At 34.7% G+C, this 19,111-nt stretch overlaps 1 protein-coding gene across 1 annotated transcript; it reads right to left on the reverse strand.

Moving 5' to 3' along the window:
* Positions 1-5,074: 5,074 nt before the first annotated feature.
* Positions 5,075-8,953, reverse strand: LOC115218268. Its single transcript, XM_029788017.1, has 2 exons — positions 8,874-8,953; positions 5,075-5,537 (listed from the first exon to the last, which is right to left on the reverse strand). Exons 1-2 carry the CDS (start codon positions 8,951-8,953, stop codon positions 5,075-5,077), a joined length of 543 nt encoding a protein of 180 aa, XP_029643877.1.
* Positions 8,954-19,111: the final 10,158 nt, after the last annotated feature.

Consider the following 19,111-nt stretch of genomic DNA (forward strand, 5'->3'; position numbering starts at 1 on the left):
ATATTTGAGGGTCATTTAGCTGCTAGTTATGATGAAGCAACCAGAAAGGCTATTTCGTTAATTGGAATTGTTCTGCCTGAGTTTTCAGATACACAGATACCTTGCTAATTAATTATAAACATGCAGGTGTGTTGCTAATTCTTTATACACATACTTGTTGATAATTAATTATAGATAAAAGGGATATGCTATTAATTAATTAATTAATTAATTATTGATATACAAATATGTTGTTAATTATTATAGATTTAGAAATGTGTTGCTAATTAATTATAGATATACAGCTTTGTACCTAATTAATTATAAATATACAAATGTATTGCTAATCAATTATAAATTTAATCTAGGATGTTTATGTTAGACGTTTGTTGGAGGAATATTTCAGCTTGACAATTCGTGGAAAGGTAGAAAAGCGTTACTGGCCTCATTCAGTGTCAATTAATATCAACCAATCACAATTAAACACGTCTTCTTGAAATGAACTAATGGTTCATTTATGCAAGATTTAACACCACTAGGTATGGATTTCGTAAATTTTCTGATTGTCTATTGTTCTCTGGTTTCCCCACTCTCTTTATCTCTCTCTGTCAGTGACTCACACACATACACGTATGTAAATACATAATATAAACACACACACACACACACACACACACACACACACACACACACACACACACATATATATATATATATTATATATACTTTATTTTAAGCAGCAGAAAATTCAACAAAATCTGTTACTCTGAGTTTCTCGTTGCCGTTCATCAGACAGTTTTTGCTAACAAAATCTGTTACTCTGAGTTTCTCGTTGCCGTTCATCAGACTGTCTGATGAACGGCAACGAGAAACTCAGAGTAACAGATTTTGTTGAATTTTCTGGTGCTTAAAATAAAGCATATTACTCGACCACTGGTATTTGAGTACTCTTTTTTCCACTCTGTTTCACATTTATGTGTTTACTCCGGTATATATATATATATATATATATATATAATTTATATATACATATCATTTATTTATGTATATATATAGTTTATATATGCATATAATTTATATATGTATATATATATATATTATATATATATATATATATATATATATATATATATATATATATATATATATATATATATATATACAGGGCATCACTTTTATATGTATTTGATATAATTTTTTTGTGAAACTTCAGATTTTTAAATATGCTTGTCCACTGGTTTTAAATTGATATTAATCAAATTAATATTCAACTTTTTACCCTTATTATTTCATATATATATATATATATATATATATATATATATATATATATATCAAAAAATGCTATGAGAATAAAAATTAACCTTTTCTATAATGTCATTCAATAAAGCCCCCTTCAGCTTCAACAACTGCTTCTATGAGATCTAAATCATCTACATGCTCGAATCAAGTGGTCCTGGCTAATTCTGGACGTTACTCTGACTATGACAGCTTTCAAAGAATGTTTGGTGCTATGAGCATGTTTATTGACCTCTCTCTCTCTCTCACTCTCAACAACGCTCCACATGTAATAGTCCAATGAGATCTGGGGAATTAGGAGACCAAATATTAGGGGTTATGTGATCATTAAAATTTTCAGCCACCCATTCCTGTGTAACTAGAGCCACGCGTGATAGTGCAAGGTCTTACTGAGACACACATGGCTTTCCATTGCATACATTGTCTATCCAGGACCTCAATGTAGGCGGCAGAGTTAATTCTAAGGCCTTGTAGAAAGAAATAAGGAGGCATCACATGTCCTTCATTGCTGACAACCCCTAAAACCATGACAGTTTCAGGAAATTTTGTATGCATAACACTTGGAACTTTAGAAGGGTCTGCATATAACTGTCTGTCATTTCTTCTGTTAACTTTTTGATCTTGGTCGAAGTATTTCTCGTTTGAGAAAAATCAAATCAAATCTGCTGGATTTTTCAGTTTGTTTAAGAGCCTTTTAGATCTGATGTAGTGATTTTCTTTTGCTTTTTCTGACAAATAGACCTTTCTCATCATATGAGACTTATATCTGATGTCTTCGTGGACAACATTTCTGACTGTTCCTTCCAACACATGGAGACCTTATTTATATCTTTTCGTATTTTCTACTGAAGAGGAAAAAATCTTTTATGAGATTAATTCCGAAATTGATTCAATATAGAAATAACGAACTTAAAAAAAAAAATCTATTGGCTGGCTTTCCTCAATTTCAGCTCTTCGTGTTTTCTATAGCGAGTAAATAATATGTGGAAATTGACGATTTAAAAGTCTGTTATCAGCATATTGGCAGAGAAATAATTTTCTTTAGCCCAACCTTAAAGGTATTTTAATATGCTGCCACATTTTTTGATGGAATTTTTTTTTCTGTAAAAAAACTTCATCCTATATTAGTATATATATATATATATATATATATATATATATATATATATATATATATATATATATATATATATATATATATATATAATTAATAATATCAGGATAAGAAACATTTTGAGAAATGTTTACTACCAGTGGCCTAGCGTGTAAAAATATTTGTCAATAGACTATTTACTATTCATATAAATGCATTGTACATTTAGACACATAGGAGGTATCTATCATAGGATACCTGGCACGGTAGAAGGGATAACTAAAATCCAAACCACTATTAGGGATAAATTTCGAAGGGAATGAAAAATAAAAAATAAAAACATTTACTATATATCTCCTGGACCATGGTTTCTGATTTAATATTAGCAAATAAAATAATTGCTGCTGTTTCTGTAATTCCAACGACCCTTGTTCGTTTTGCTGCTGTAATTCAATTACTGAAACTAGTAAACATTCCACATTCAAACAATAATCTCGTCACCAAATCTCATCACCTCTTAAACATTCATTTAGTCCCGTCGATAAATCTGCACACATACGAATTTTATTGCTCTTCTTTTTCACATATACTGTTGGAGACGCCTAATTTGAGTAGTCAATCTTTTTAAACACTTCTATTTTTTCCAATCCGTCTAATTCCTTATTCACTTGTTCTATTGCCGCAAATGGTACATTACGTTTGGGTTTGAAAACTGCTAATGAATTTTCTTTTACCTGAAATTTGGCTTTAGATTTATTGCACCGACCCAACTCGTCCGAAAAAAACATCAAAGAACAACTTTTACTTCTTTGTTTTCTATGATACGTTTGAGGTGCGAGCGCCTAAACAAATTGAAACTAGATATTCAAGTACCAGAGAAAGGAAAAGAACAGAGGTACTGGAATTAGACCCGAAACGTTAAAGACATTAAACTTCGGATGGAGTTTAATTTTCAAAAAGGGGAGATGTTATGTGAGAATCCTATACACACCCACGTGATCGGAAGTGGACTAACGGATTGCAATAAATAAAGAACTATGTGAACTGTCAGCGGCAGTTGACAGTGTCGGTCAACCGTATTGGTTACTGAGTTAGTGCGACGTGTGTTGGTTTAATATCCTACCTACGTTCGAGTAGTACGGTGCGCGTTCTCTGTGAACATAATAATTCTGCGATAGGTTATTTTAACCACATTCAAATATTTATCTGAAACATACTAAATTACACCAGACGTGTATACCCACGTCATAACAATTTCACTTAGGAACTGTGAATCCAAAAACCCGATGTAGAACTCAATATACTTATGTTTCAGAACGAAGTGTTAGCAGAGAAGCTAGTGCGGTAATAAGGAAGACAGATGACAAATATGACAAAAGAATAAATGATTATCTTAAGGTAATCATTTATTCTTTTTTCCTCTCTCTTTCTTATGTATATATATATATATAATAATAAACACACGAAAAAACTGATAAGGTAGCGTATAGAAAATACAGAAGGTAAAAAAGGGAAAACGACAAATGGAAAACGAAATCTAAAATTAAATGTAAAATAAAAAATAAAAAAGGCAAAAGAGTTATCCTCCTTAGACCTTAAATTATAAGGCTGGAAAGATAGCAAGTTAATTAGGGGTAGGCGGAATTTTCCAATTCTTCAAAATATATTTATACATATGCTTGCAATCACTAATAATCTCTGTCATAGAGTTCAGTAGAGGATTATGGCTTTTAGATTTGAACAGCTAAACAAAGTTTACTTTTATTCGATCCATTAACATACTGTATGGATTTCTCAATTACTTTCCTCTTAATCACATGTGGAGTTTCGTTATTTTCAAAGTACATACTTAGCTAGCCAACTTAGTAGCTTTACTTTTGTCCTAATGTCGGAAGGATGCCATGTGATTTACCAGCTTTCAGTTGTCTACCATTGACAAGGCCAAAAGAGGACGAAATCACCTGATCAGGTTGTGTTGGAGTAGATGTAGCGGTGGTTCTGCAACTGGCGATGCCTATGATGTGCTTTTACGCACATCATAATCACATAAGAATTTTTTTCTCTTGGTAAATATCATAGCATTTGTGAGTTCTAACGCAATATACACTTTTGGTTGTTGAATACTTTAACTTATATACATATATACATACATACGTACAGAAAGACAGGTGTACGCATATATGTATGTATGTATGTATGTATGTATGTATGTATGTATGTATGTATGCATGCATGCATGCATGCATGCATGCATGTATGTATGTATGTATGTATGTATGCATGCATGCATGCATGTATGTATGTATGCATGTATGTATGTATGTAGGTAGGTATGTATGTATGTAGGTATGTATGTATATAATATATACAGGGGCTCTCAGCCATTTTTTTTACGTATGGATTCCTTAATTCCGATATTACTCGGCCATTTTATTAGCTATTCAATGTTTAAAAATCCTAGTGTATTTTTATAATTAGATATTATCAGGATTTGTATAAAAATTGCTAAAATATTTTGTGCATTGTAGATGTATAACGAATTTATTGCACATAAACTTTAACAGCGAACTAAATGCTATGGAAAATTAATGTCAACTAGTCAAATGAGTCATAAATGTACAAAGACATATTTATGAAAAGAAGATAGTGCTCTAGTGCTACTTTATTTAATGCCAGCCTTGATGTTGATGCTGCTCTGCTAGTTTAGCAATATTCGGCTCCTACATTGTGTACAGCATCGAGTCGATTACGATCTTTTGACAGTAAGTTAGTAACACGGGTGAAACCAGATTCAACAAGATAAGCAGTAAAGGCAGTAACGTACAGCTGCGCTTTCTCCCAGAGTAGTAGATACTGTGTAGTAGTGTCATTACTTTTACATAGATTATGTTTCCCGTCTTTAAATCTTGCCTGAACTATTTCATCATTCTGCAATTCAATGAGATTCTCCTGCAAACAGATATCCACATTAGCAACATTATCTTCAAAAGGAAGTGTCACCCAACGCAGTACATTTAACTTCAGTAGGTCGTTAAACCGAACTGACGTATCATCATTCAAGTTTTTCAAATGTTCAGCATACAATACAAGGTCGTCATCGTGCAGATTATTGTTAATTGATTCCAAATTGGGAAATTGTAATAATGCACGACGTACAGTATGAGATCTGATCAATAAGTATCCAGACTGTTGCATTAGTAACGAAGCTAAAGGACATAGAGTGACACAGCTTGACACTGATTGACTTCGAACTCTGTTGTGTTTGTGCACCTAGTTTTAAAGTTCCGGTTCACTTCCCCTGTTTGCAGCAGTGCTTGGAAGGGATGTGTTGAGTGTGTGATCGTCGCATTGACCATGACAGAGAAAGTTGTTACGGCAATACCTGTTCATAGGACTACGCAAAGTTGCAGAAAGTGTATGGAGAGGAGTCTATGAGCCGCACACAAGTGTACGAGTGTGTCAGACGTTTCCAAGATAGCCGAAAAAATGTCGATATTGACGAACGTTTTAGGAGACTCACGGCCAGCATAACTACAAAAATATCGCAGATGTGCGTGCAGAGGGGAAATCGTCGAATCACCATCCATGAGTTATCAGAGGATGTGCAGATTAGTTATGGTTCAGTTCATCACATTATAACTGAAGATTTAAGTATGAGACGCGTGTCTGCCAAGTTTATACCAAAACAGTTTTCAGCTGACCAAAAAGATACGCGGGTTTATGTTGTACAAAATCTCCTTGAAGGTGTGGTGAAGGATGAAAACTTTTTTGAAAACTTTGCATAGGCCTCAGAGCAAGTATCGCCAAGCTTTTGACAAAATTTGTTCCAGATTCTCTGCTCAAATTTCTGTCATGGTCAATGCGACGATCACACGCTACACACGTTCTTTCCAAGCAGTGCTATAAACAGCGGAAGTGAGCTAGAACGTTAAAACTTAATGCGCATACACGGCAGAGTGCAAGGTAAACCTGTACCGAATGGCTTGACTCTGCGTTCTTTAGCTTCGTTACTATGGCAACTGTCCGGACACTTATTGATCAGACCGCGTAGTCATTTTGTAGAGCTATACTTTTCCTAGAAAAGCTCCTTTTTCTCCTTGAAGCTCTTTAAACAAATCAATTTTACCAAATATATCTGATATATAAAATATATTACATTTAGCTGCAATCGATGTCAATAAAATAGCTTTATTATCTCTGAAGGTAAATTTCTTAACTCGCAACTTGGCTAGTAGTTGCTTTTCTACATCCTTAGCTATTTTTCAATGCACACTGATACTAATGATGTACTTAAAATATCATACTTTTATGAGGATTTTGTTTTATAACTGATGAATACTAAGTAGCTGATTCACCATTTTTTATTGTTTGAAATTCATTGTGTAGCTTTCTAAAATATTCTACCGAATTGTTTTTCTTGTCTTTGTGATTGGTCTCCAAATATATTTTAAGCTTAGCTGGCCACATGCTACCATTTGACGGTACGTTCATACATATGAGATACATTAGTTTCGTTTCGATCTGTGGCAATGGAATAACGGCACAAGACTGAATAAGGTCGGTATTTCTTCTTAGTCGGAGGAGCCATGGGCAATATGGTAAATTAAAACAAATATGAGCGAAAGTGCACAAATGAAATACCTTTTAATAAGCGTTCTAGATAATTATCTTTATATATAAAAGTGAAGTTGTGTGTCTGTCTCCGATTTAGATTCCTAACTACTCCCACATTTTGCGGTGCAGTGTAACCAAAAGCGGGTATCTTATAGTCGTGATTCATATCGAGCCCTTCTGGGTATTAGCGCGCGTCTACGATGAGTCTACGATTTAAAAAAAAAATTACCATCATTTTTTCCCATTTTTAATGCATTTTTTGCTATTATATAGGGAAGTAACTCTCTAAAATGTATTATTAAATCTCAGAACGTAAAAAGCTACAGTAACACCCCCCTTTGTGGTTAGCTATATTGAGATGGCTATTATACTTTACATCTCTAAAAATGCTTATATAGTCATTTCCCTTACAAACCCGAGCAACGCCGGGCGATACTGCTAGTAATTAATAATTTTGAAACGAAAAATTAACCCCTGGTGCAATGCATTGTCAACACCTTTTGCTTTGACATATCCCACGCATCACAGCCAACTCATCACAGCTCATCGTTCTTAATGCAACCCAATAATATAACAACTCACCTGTTACATATTCTACACTCAGAAAACGAAAAGAAAACCAAACAACACACTTTACACCCTAAAAGCATTACTATACACACCTCTAGAAAGCTATAATGCAGGAACACTGGAAGCAGTTACTGGTACAAAATTATTGAAAACATGTAGTGATAACTATAATGTAGCATAAACAGAACAATTACAGGATTATATTTGTCATGAAATCTTGTAATTTGTGATGTTTTCTTCGGCGTTTCTATGGATGCTTGATTTCATATTTCAACGAAGAAATATTATATGGCTGATAATTTTGAACACAAATTTCATAATTACAAAGCTAATAGTAACTATCTAATTTACACGAACGAGTCAAAACTGTAGTCGTTATGAAATACATTTGTAATTAAAAATATTGTTATTATACGTTTTTATGAAGTTCTTTTCTTTGACGTAGTTTGACATAATTCGATATTATAATGTAATTAAGCACAAATAAACAATTTTGCTGCTAGACGTTCAATATGGAAATAATTGATAACACGTAAACACATACAATCACACACATACACACACATATGCACACACATACACACACATATACACACACACATACACACACACAAATACACACATACATATATGTATATAAATACATACATATATGTGTATAGATACATACATATATGTATACAATCACACATGCATGCATACGTTCATATATACATATATATACACTCGCGTGCACACACACACACACACACGCGCGCACACATACACGCGCACATACGCACGCGCACATACACACGCGAGTAAAAGTTATTTCATTCCAAATGCAAAGTTGAACAATTTTCTAAGTTTAATTGAAGAAAAATGTAAAACAATTACACTTTTGGCTGATTTGCATTCCCTGAGATAAGCTGCAGCTTTTGCAGTCAAAGAATTATTTAATGCAACTCTTCACACCTGTTACATGTAATTGTATCATATATACAGGCTTTTTGTTTCATTATTTTCTCTAGAACATTTCAAGCGAAACTAAGACTAATTCCTTCAAACATTTCAAAGCAAAAACTCGAAAGTAACTTATCTTTAAGAAATTCTAAATTCAAGTTGAGCTTTTCCACAACGCGGAAGAAGGTTAATGAGCTACAAATGTTGAACAATCGAGGAGAAATCTTATTAGTATTCAATAATTATGGCTCGTATAATTGTTGATGTCATTGGTGTGGTACATGTTATTAGATGTTAATAATTTCCTTGCCTTTCTCTCCATGTGCTGGAGTTACGTAGGATTCCAGTTAATAATATTAATAATGTACTACACTACTGGAAGTTCCAGTGTGATAATGGCTTCGATGCGATTTTTAGAGTTAAGTACAAGTCTTCGGAATCTACATGATATAACATATTCGTAGAAAATGTTATTAAAAAATATCCATTTTTCTGAAAGTTATGATCATCCAAATTGGGCAGAAATCTGTAGTTATGCCGACAAATGTGACACTTTCCTTCTGGGCCTGGTTATATATGTATATAGAAATACACGAGTGCAGAAGATAGTAAGCAATGAAATTAACTTGGTAACGGAAATTATGTTCCTTAATACGACGGGCAGAAAGTAAATAGGAAATTTTAACAGAAAATAAAGTATTGTACAGGCTGAAGCAAAATTTGCCACTCAGTGAACCAAAGAGCCAGTATCGAAGGAAGGAGAAAGAAACCGCCAACAACAGTTAAAACAAAAACTGTAAGGATTGAAATGAAATTTATGAAGGTACTTCTGTCAGTAAATTATGAAATTACTTGCGTCAGTAATTATGAACTTCTTTCTGTCAGTAATTTGTCGTTGTTTGCTTGTAAATAGCGATTCAAAGCTTAGACTTACAGTGACAACAATAACATGGAAGTTAAACAATGGCGTATGAAAATTGAAAGTGAAAACAAACGATATAGATAGAGAGATATGTTACAGAGAAACAGAGATAGATAGAGGGAGATGGATGGAGAGATATACATAAAGAGATATGTTTCGTCACTGACGCTAGAAAACCGGAAGTAAATATTTCAAAATCTTCCAAAGGCGTGAATGTAATATAAAAAACAATATTTAAAAAAATTTTAATAACGTTTAATAAAACAAAAATCAGATGAACAGCCTATTATTTGACCGAGGTAAAATTATTCATGTATTACAAGTATGAAAGCAATTGGTGGAGTCATTTTCGCGTGAAAAATGAATACACACACATCTCTACTTTATATATATACTAGCAGTATCGCCCGGCGTTGCTCGGGTTTGTAAGGGAAATAACTATATAAGCATTTTTAGAGAGTTACTTCCCTTATAAATTCGGGCTTTCTTAGCCATTTTTGTTTTGGTGTCTTCAAACCATGAAGTCGTTGTTCTAAAAGAACGCTGGTTTCCTTCACAACGCATTACGACGTTGATTTCTTTACACTCCCTTCCCCACAGCTTCACGAGGGAGGGAAGGGGGAGAAGCAAACAGGTGCAGCTGTGAGCGTGGACGCCAACTCCGCCGCCATCGACACACGATGCATTTTATGCATTAAAATGGAATAAAAAATGATGTTAAATTATTTTTAAATCGTAGACTCATCGTTGACGCGCGCTAATAGTCAGACGGGCTCGATATGAATCACGACTATAAGATACCCGAATTTGGTTAAACTGCACCGCAAAATGTGGGAGGAGTTAGGAATCTAAATCGAAGGGGACAGACACTCACACAACTAGAGTTTTATATATATATATATATATATTATATATATATATATATATATATATATATATATATATATATATATGTGTGTGTGTGTGTGTGTGTGTGTGTGTGTGTGTTTTGTGTGTGTATGTATAGATACAAATATGTATAGTAGCATTATATATTGTTGATATACATATCCATATATGTGTGTGTGTATCAACAACAATGATAATAATAATAATATAATAATAATAATATAATAATAATAATAATACATTGTTTTGTCTTGGTATAAAAGATGGGCTACAGCAAATATTCGGCTCAATACCACAGATTTGCTTGTCAGTTGTTTGACCTTAACCAGTTGAGCATGTCCCTTAGTGGCTGACGATATGTGCATCTCTGATCACGAGCAGAAGTAGTGGGGGAGCATCATAGCCATGTGTTGAGAGGGATTCTTTGGGGTTTGAATAGTTCACCTCTGGAAACATGGGTGGTTCTTTCAACATCCTTAAACAACCCTTATTCAGGGACCGTTTGAGCGGGATGGGCTACTCAACTTGAAGAAAATTCTAACTGGGCCCCACCTGCAAGGTCATGTGCTGTTTATCTTGATATGAGATCACCATGTCGCGCACATATGGTTGTGATGCATGTGCCTGGTGTACCTTTATCAGACGGGTAGTCATGATGGGTATATTGGGCTTCGTATATTTTACCCCAGTGTCACTTTGATGGCATGCACTGCTCTCTCACTCAATAATAATAATAAGATTATTATGATGTTGCATAGCATTACCTTTAATTCTTTTTATATATACAGCTTTACACAGACCCACACATGTTTCAGCTGCACCGATTAGTAACCGTTGTAACTTAACGAACAACTCTACATTATACAATGCAAAGTAGATAAACGAAAAACTTCAAAGAGTCAAATCGAAGAATATGAAGTAAAGACCCTGAAGAAACTGCACCGGTTTTATAGTAGGGTTTCAATTGCAAGGGTTACTAACGGGTGCAGTTGAAACACGTGTGGTTCTATGTAAAGTTGTATATATATATATATAAAAAAATTTAATAATGCTATGCCCCTTCGTAATAATGCTTATTATTATTTATTATACACTACAGGAAACCTATATGGTTTAGGTGATATATTCAGAATTTTCTAAGGGAATATATCTCTAAATTCTTATCTTATAAGAATATTATTGGATTTATATATTAACTGTTGAATTCCTAACTCAGAGCTAACCGGAAAACGTTTGGAGTAATCCCTTATTATTTAGAAATATACACCCACACACACATACACGTATATGTATGTATGGGCTTGTTTTGTCGTTATATTTATATATTAATATGTGTAAGTGTATGTATATATATACACACATATTCATACAGTACACATGTACATATTCTGTTATTTTCATACCTAGATTTTTTTGACATTCTCATTGTATTGAATATATTATCATTGCTTCATTGTAAACATATTATTCAGTGGAACACAAAAAATAGATATTATTCTTTTGTTACACGCATTTTCCACACAAACTTCTTAACCTTTGGGCCACTCTGCATCTGCCATATGCACGCACCCACAGAAACACACTTATTCTAACGCATACACGCGTGCGGTTGCGTACAAACTTTCGTACATTCTCATATATCAATGTGGAAGGTACACACAAACCACACACATATAAAGAAACTCCACATTCATACACAATCATTTGAACATACACACTCCTGTACATATACCTGTAACCCCAAAAATCTCTAGCATAGCCGTGCTATCATTGTAGAAATTATTATGAGATCCAGACAATTTGTGCAAGAATGGAAGTTACGTTCGTCGGATCTATGCAGATGCACGAAACCTTCTTCCCATACACTTTCAATATTCGAACATTGCTCTTTTATTATATTATGTTCAACTGTTATTAAAAGAGATTGATTGCAAGTGGCTGTGTGGTAAGAACTTAGCCTCCTAACCACATGGTTCATTGTTCAGTCCCATTCGGGCCGACCAAAGCCTTGTGAGTGGATTTGGTAGACGGAAACTGAAAGAAACCTGTCGTATATATATATATACGTCCTGTACTCAGCACAGGTGGACCCAAGATTAAATGAAACGAACGAATGTATCAAGTTTTTCAAATAATTGTTTCCTGAATTTACCAGTCCTTAGTTAATCATGTACGCGTTTCGGGGTTAGACTTGTGTAAAATTCATTTCTTTCTTCAGCATGATATTCAAGATTATAAATTTGAAAATGCTAACAAACCTAATGTACGCTCGATCACACTGTCTTTCTACTCTTTAGTCGTTTTACTTTATCCACCTCTTTTATGACAAATTAATGGTGGTTTGAAAGACAAGAGTTTTCATTTCTCGAATTTCAGTAATTTCATTTGTTACATTTGTTATATTTCTACTGTTACAGTTATTCGCTGCTGCAGCAACGAACTACAGGTTTGAGCAAAATATGTATAAAATGCTTAATTATGAAGTGTTTTGTCTACAAAATTAACATGGCTCTAATTTGCTTTTCTCTTTTATAAGAAGCAATCTCAATTTCAAGGGAATTAATGCAGTAATTGTATTCAAAAACTGTCTTAAAATATCCACCTCCAACATGCTTCCTCTTTAATCTATATTTTATCTTTTCTTTCACTCTATGTCAATCTGAAACTACACCAGTCACGCAACACACAAAGCAAAAATGTAGCTGGCAGTCGCAGTTAAGATCTTTCGCTTATTCATCCACTGATCCTTCCTCGAGACAATCACATCAGTAAAAAACAAAGGAAATTGGACATACAGTCATTTGTTTCAACATATAATTCCAGCTAAGACAATCCTCTACACTCTAAACTATATTTCAGCAATATACTGATACGTACATATATATACAAACATACTTACATAGGTACGCACACGCACACGCACACACACACACACACACACACACACACACACAGACTCACACACACAGACATAGACGCACACACACTTGTTTTATTGATTGTTTCTGACAAGTATTTTATAAGTTACAATATAATATTTTTGTGTTTTCCTTATTAAAGTTTTGCCTGTGCATTTATTGTGCTAGTGTATATATTTTATTTTAGATATGTGAGCATATTATACATATATTGTACAAATTATTATAGATTTGTGTTGATATGTATGTATTTATTCATAAATATATAAATGGTTTTGTATTCCAGACACCTCCCTCTGTCTGAATGTTTATGAAGTTACGTACGGTAGCACCTATATTTTTAATTGCATGTTGATCTGAATATTTTCTTATACGTGTCTTGTTAGTTTTTTCCTGATATTAATTTGCAGAGATCTTTTATTGATTATTTTTCCGTTAGCATTTATCAATACATAAATTTTGTTCTTAGAAAGTAATTTAACAATTTTGAGGTATAATGGCTTGTCCCTACATTAATAGCATTCAAATATTTGTCTTATTTCTGTTTACGTGATTATTACCATAAGCTGTTTTATTTTGTTTTAGAGTTCATTCAATATTAATTTACAGAGATTTATGACTAGATTTTAATATACATAAGAGATTATTTTTAACGCACTTCCTTGCTTAACTTTTTCTTTTATATACCTGCCACTCATGAAATATAAATAGATTATATTTTGTCTTTAGTATTACAAATATAAATACACATTAGGCTATTTCTTGTAAATTTATCCTGATTTTCTTTGAAGCTTCAATTATTCCTCTCTTCCGTTTTCTCATGGTTATTTGACGTGTGAGAAACAGTTTAAAGGAAAAATATTAAAATTCTCATAAATTTTCAGTACATTTAAACAACAACATTTTATATTAAAAATAACGCAAACGATGTTAGAAAATTCTAGAAATTTAAAATTGTATTTTAAATGTATATATATATATATATATATATATATATAAAACTGTAGTTGTGTGAGTGTCTGTCCCCTTCGATTTAGATTCCTAACTACTCCCACATTTTGCGGTGCAGTTTAACCAAATTCGGGTATCTTATAGTCGTGATTCATATCGAGCCCGTCTGGCTATTAGCGCGCGTCTACGATGAGTCTACGATTTTAAAAAGAATTTAACATCATTTTTTATTCCATTTTAATGCATAATTTTTCGCGTGTCGATGGCGGCGGAGTTGGCGTCCATGGTCACACCTGCACCTGTTTGCTTCTCCCCCTTCTTCCCTCCCTCGTGAAGCTGTGGGGAAGGGAGTGTAAAGAAATCAACGTCGTAATGCGTTGTCAAGGAGACCAGCGTTCATTTAGAACAACGACTTCATGGCTTGAAGACACCAAAACAGAAATGGCTAAGAAAGCCCGAATTGGCATCTATAAGGGAAGTAACTCTCTAAAAATGCTTATATAGTTATTTCTCTTACAAACCCGAGCAACGCCGGGAGATACTGCTAGTAATATATATATATATATATATATATATATATATATATATATGTATGTATGTATGTATGTATGTATGTTTATATATCATCTTTTAAATGTTTCAGTCATTAGACTACGACCATGCTGGGGCACTGCGATGAAGAATATTTTGTCGAATGTATCGACCTCAGTACTTAATTTTTAAAGTCTGGTACTTATTCTATCGCTTTCTGTTGCAGAACTGCTAGTGTTACGAGGACGTAAAAATATCACCACTGGTTGTCTAACAGTGGTGGGGAGGACACACACACACACACACACCACACACACACACACATGACGGGTTTCTTCCACCTTCCATCTACACAATGCACTCACAATGCTTTAGTTGGCCCGAAACCATAGTGGAAAACATTTGCCCAAGATGCTCTGTGTTTGAACTAAGCCCCGAACCCCGACCCTCTTATACTGTACGATGGGGAAAACGAAAAACTTGATAATGAGATAAACTCGTGGAACAGAGTGACGAAAGTAGATAAAGCAAGAGTTAAGGGGTTGCCTGGGTACATGCGCTGTGTGATAGTAGACCGGGGTGTCTTTCAAGATTAAAGGATTACAAGGAAAACTGTGACTATGAGTCGTGGGTAAAGAAAAATAGACACTAGCACAATGTCAGAACGGATTAGCTGCTTTGATATTTAAAAAAAATATATAACAAACATTTTGCGTAAAAATGAAAACTAGTTGTTATAAATGGTGTTACAAATAGTGTTTTAAACTAGTATCTGAAAAAAAAAGTTGTATTAACTGGTTCAATAGAGGCGCTCGGAGGTGTGTATGTACAAACACACACACACACACACACACGCACGCACACACACACACACACACACACACACACACACCACACACACACACACACACACATACATGAGTGTATATATAAATATATGCATGTTTCTGTGTGTTTGTGTGTCTGTGTATATAAGCATTTAATATCTATCGGGCTTAATTTTACGTCTATTTTCTCCTAAAGGATCTCATTATTATATTAGCAATAGGAACGAAGTTTTTGTGACATATAGCCATAATGCAAGTTCGAGCCCTAATAGTTGGGATCACAATTGTGAGGTCGCACATTTGGTTTCCAAGGGGTGGGATGTGAACCTGTTCTCGTGAACTGTACTTCATTTCACGTTTATCACTCAGTGAAAAGAGTACTATCAAGTCCCCCCCCCCCACTTTCTCTCCCTCTATCTAGTTGTCACTTCAATTATTCTTCATTGGGTGAAGAATGGAAGGGTTTACTGCATAACTATGCCGGGAATAATCTATATTGGTATCGCAAACAACTATTGAAAGCATGGTGTATGCTAACAACTCATATGGGCTTGCAAGTGGATGCAAGGATATGGTTGGGAGAGGAGAAAAGTAATACAAATGGCAATATTGTTATATTTGTTTTTGTTATGTTCATGAATATAGTTTAAAAAAGAAACAAAGCATTCCATTGACCGTCGTGTTTTAAACACAGGGGTAGGATCTTTTCGGTTTGAACGGCAGTTTTTTCTAGCGGTGTCATATGCAATTGTCACCTATAATTATGACCCTAGTATCGATCTATTGCATGCCAATCTGTTTTAGGGTTAGGGTTAGAGTTAGGGTTAGTTAGGGTTAGGGTTAAGGCTAGGGGTGGCGGAAGGGTATCTCTTTTTCTTCAGAAATGTAAATAAACCCAATCTGTTTCTTAAACGAGGAACATATTCATACGGCACAGAATGTTTTCACCTCAATAGACGTCATTGATTGGTTGAAATTGCAGAAATTGAAGAAAAAAACAAATATCTTACAAACTATAGAATTTTCCAATAAAGCCAAGAGAAAAAGATGTTTTATAAACACATTCTACCAGTATACGAAGTTTAACATTTTTTAGTTACGTGGAAATTATTAAAAAAAACTGCCTGTCAAACCGAAAAGATCCCAGGGGTATTAAAGGAAACACATGTTTGAAATGAACAGGGCAAAAGACTGGTGGTGTTTTCTTTTCTCAAATAAATTGATTCCAATACGTTCTTTTCTAAGTCTGGTACTTATTCAGTTGAACTCTTATAACCAAGCTGCTGAGTTACGGCTACGTAAACAAACCAGTTGTCAAGCGGTGGTGGGGAAAACAAAAAGACTCACGCACATACATACGTGCGTACATACATACATACATGATGGCTGCTCCCTCGTTATCGAGTATGGCCATTGCACGAAGCTTAACTGTTACTGGTGCTGTGATCGAATATGACTTTTAAGCCCAGTTAAAGATCTACAATGTCTTGTACAAAATTGGCAACTAAAACCTTTACCGGTAATAGCCGGCTGTAGTTGAAACTGGGCTTCACGTACCTTTGCATGTCGTTTAAGTCCTCCTGCCGAATTACACTCTCTTCCACATGCCCGACAGATATGATTAGTATGGTGTGTTACACCACCACCAGTGGCCAGGTTGTCACGCATCTGTCTCGTTTTATGACTACGAAGATGACTCTTGAATCCATTCATACATACATACATACATACATACAAACATACATACATACTACGAGGTACTACCTACGACCCAGGCATGATATAGCTGCGAAGATTATTTACAATGCTATCCGCAGCAAGGGCTGTCCTGACGTTTACATCAAAAGCATGTCAAAAACCAGCAGGTATTCACACCTTTAAAAGCAAGGAATACTGCTGGAATACCTCACTAAAAACATCAAATCGGTGCAAACGTAAGAGACCTGATATTGTTCTGTGGGATAAGGAAAAAAGTTATGCACTGTTGTTGAGGTCAGCTGCCCAGTAGATGTGAATATACTATCCAGGAAAAAGAGATCATTTATGACGAATTAATGCGAAACTTACGGCTCTTGTACCTCGCTCTGTGAATTCTCATTTGTATCTATCATCATAAGTGCATTACGTTATGTATCAACGAATTTGCACAAATCCTCTAAAATATTCGGTTTCAGCGTAAAAGAGTAAAAGAAACTGACGTGTATTTTACCAAATATGATCTTTTAGTGGCACAGTGAAAATATGTATGACATTCCAAAAATTCTTCATGAGAGATTCTTATGTGAAAGGATGCACACTCAACCAGACATTTACAAACACCGGGAGCTCTCTTAACTCAAAAAGTCTTGTTGCTTTATTAGTGACTGGTTTGAAATCTCTCAAGAGGAACTTAAACTAAACTCGAAGAAAAATTATACATACATACATACATACATGCATGCCTGCATACAGATAGACAGATAGACATCCACCCCACACGTACACACACATATGTACAATACCCTTCATTGCATTGAAGCCTTACCCACTGAAATGACATCTTTAAGGCCACTGGTGTAGAATCAAATGACAGGAACCCGGATCGCGAGCATCGGTAGTCGAAGATTTTATTTCCTCTGTCGTTGTGCGTCCGGAGTTGTACAATTGGAAAGCAACTGCTGTTGAATTATTCAAACCTTTTCGAATCGTCTGTAGAATGATGGTGTTAAAATTTATATAGAAGCCAGCTTGCTACTTGGGTTTTGTTGCCAGAGATTCTCCTCAACACAGTGAATTAACATTCAGGAATTCCAAAGTGCTGTATAACAGAATGCAGCTGTTCAGTCGGTGCACTACCTTTTTGCAGTTGGTCGGAGTTATTCTGCTGGAGACTACGTGACTCCGTTATAGACAAAGAAGAGCGATGGTGATAAGATACAAGCTGACACCCTCGAAGCTAGTCGTCTAATAACCCATCAAATTTGTTGAATATTGTTAATTTTTCGGCTTCAAAATTACAATAATTATTGTATCAGAACACGCAAACATATTCACTCACACAAATGCACTTAAATACACATAATCGAATACACATACCTACACGCATATACGCACGCACACGCACATGCAGACACGCACACACACACACGCGCACACACACATACACGCGTACACACACACACATATGGGCACACATACACACATTCAGCTTGTTCGTACACTTGTTAGTTTGCGAAGGTGTGAACATATGAGTGTTTGTGTAGAGGAATATGTGCAACTCCGTGTGTGTCTGTCTATTTAGATTGTGAATCAGTGTTGTTTGTCTGATCAGTATTGATATGTACACAATATCCTGTGACAGTTGACTATTGCTTTCACCCAAGGGACAGCATGTCATCTGTACGGTTCTTATTGATTTCTTTCGATCAGATATAAAAGTAGTTTGTTTTGTCAGACTTAGTGATAGGCATGAACATAGGGGTAAGAAGTTCGCTTTGCAATCTCGCCGTACTAGGTTCGATTCTACTGTAGGGGAAATATCTTCTATACAGAATCGGTTCAAGCTAAGCCCTGAGCTGAATTGAGATGAAGGAAACAA

Source organism: Octopus sinensis, linkage group LG13 (genome assembly GCF_006345805.1).
Source record: "Octopus sinensis linkage group LG13, ASM634580v1, whole genome shotgun sequence".
NCBI lineage: Eukaryota > Metazoa > Mollusca > Cephalopoda > Octopoda > Octopodidae > Octopus > Octopus sinensis.

Coding starts and splice junctions, on each gene's coding strand:
- LOC115218268 (XM_029788017.1), bottom strand. CDS start 8,953: ATGTTATATCATGTAGATTCCGAAGACTTGTACTTAACTCTAAAAATC. Junction 5,538..8,873: donor TTATCACACTGGAACTTCCA/GTAGTGTAGTAC, acceptor CTTATTGATCAG/ATCTCATACTGTACGTCGTG.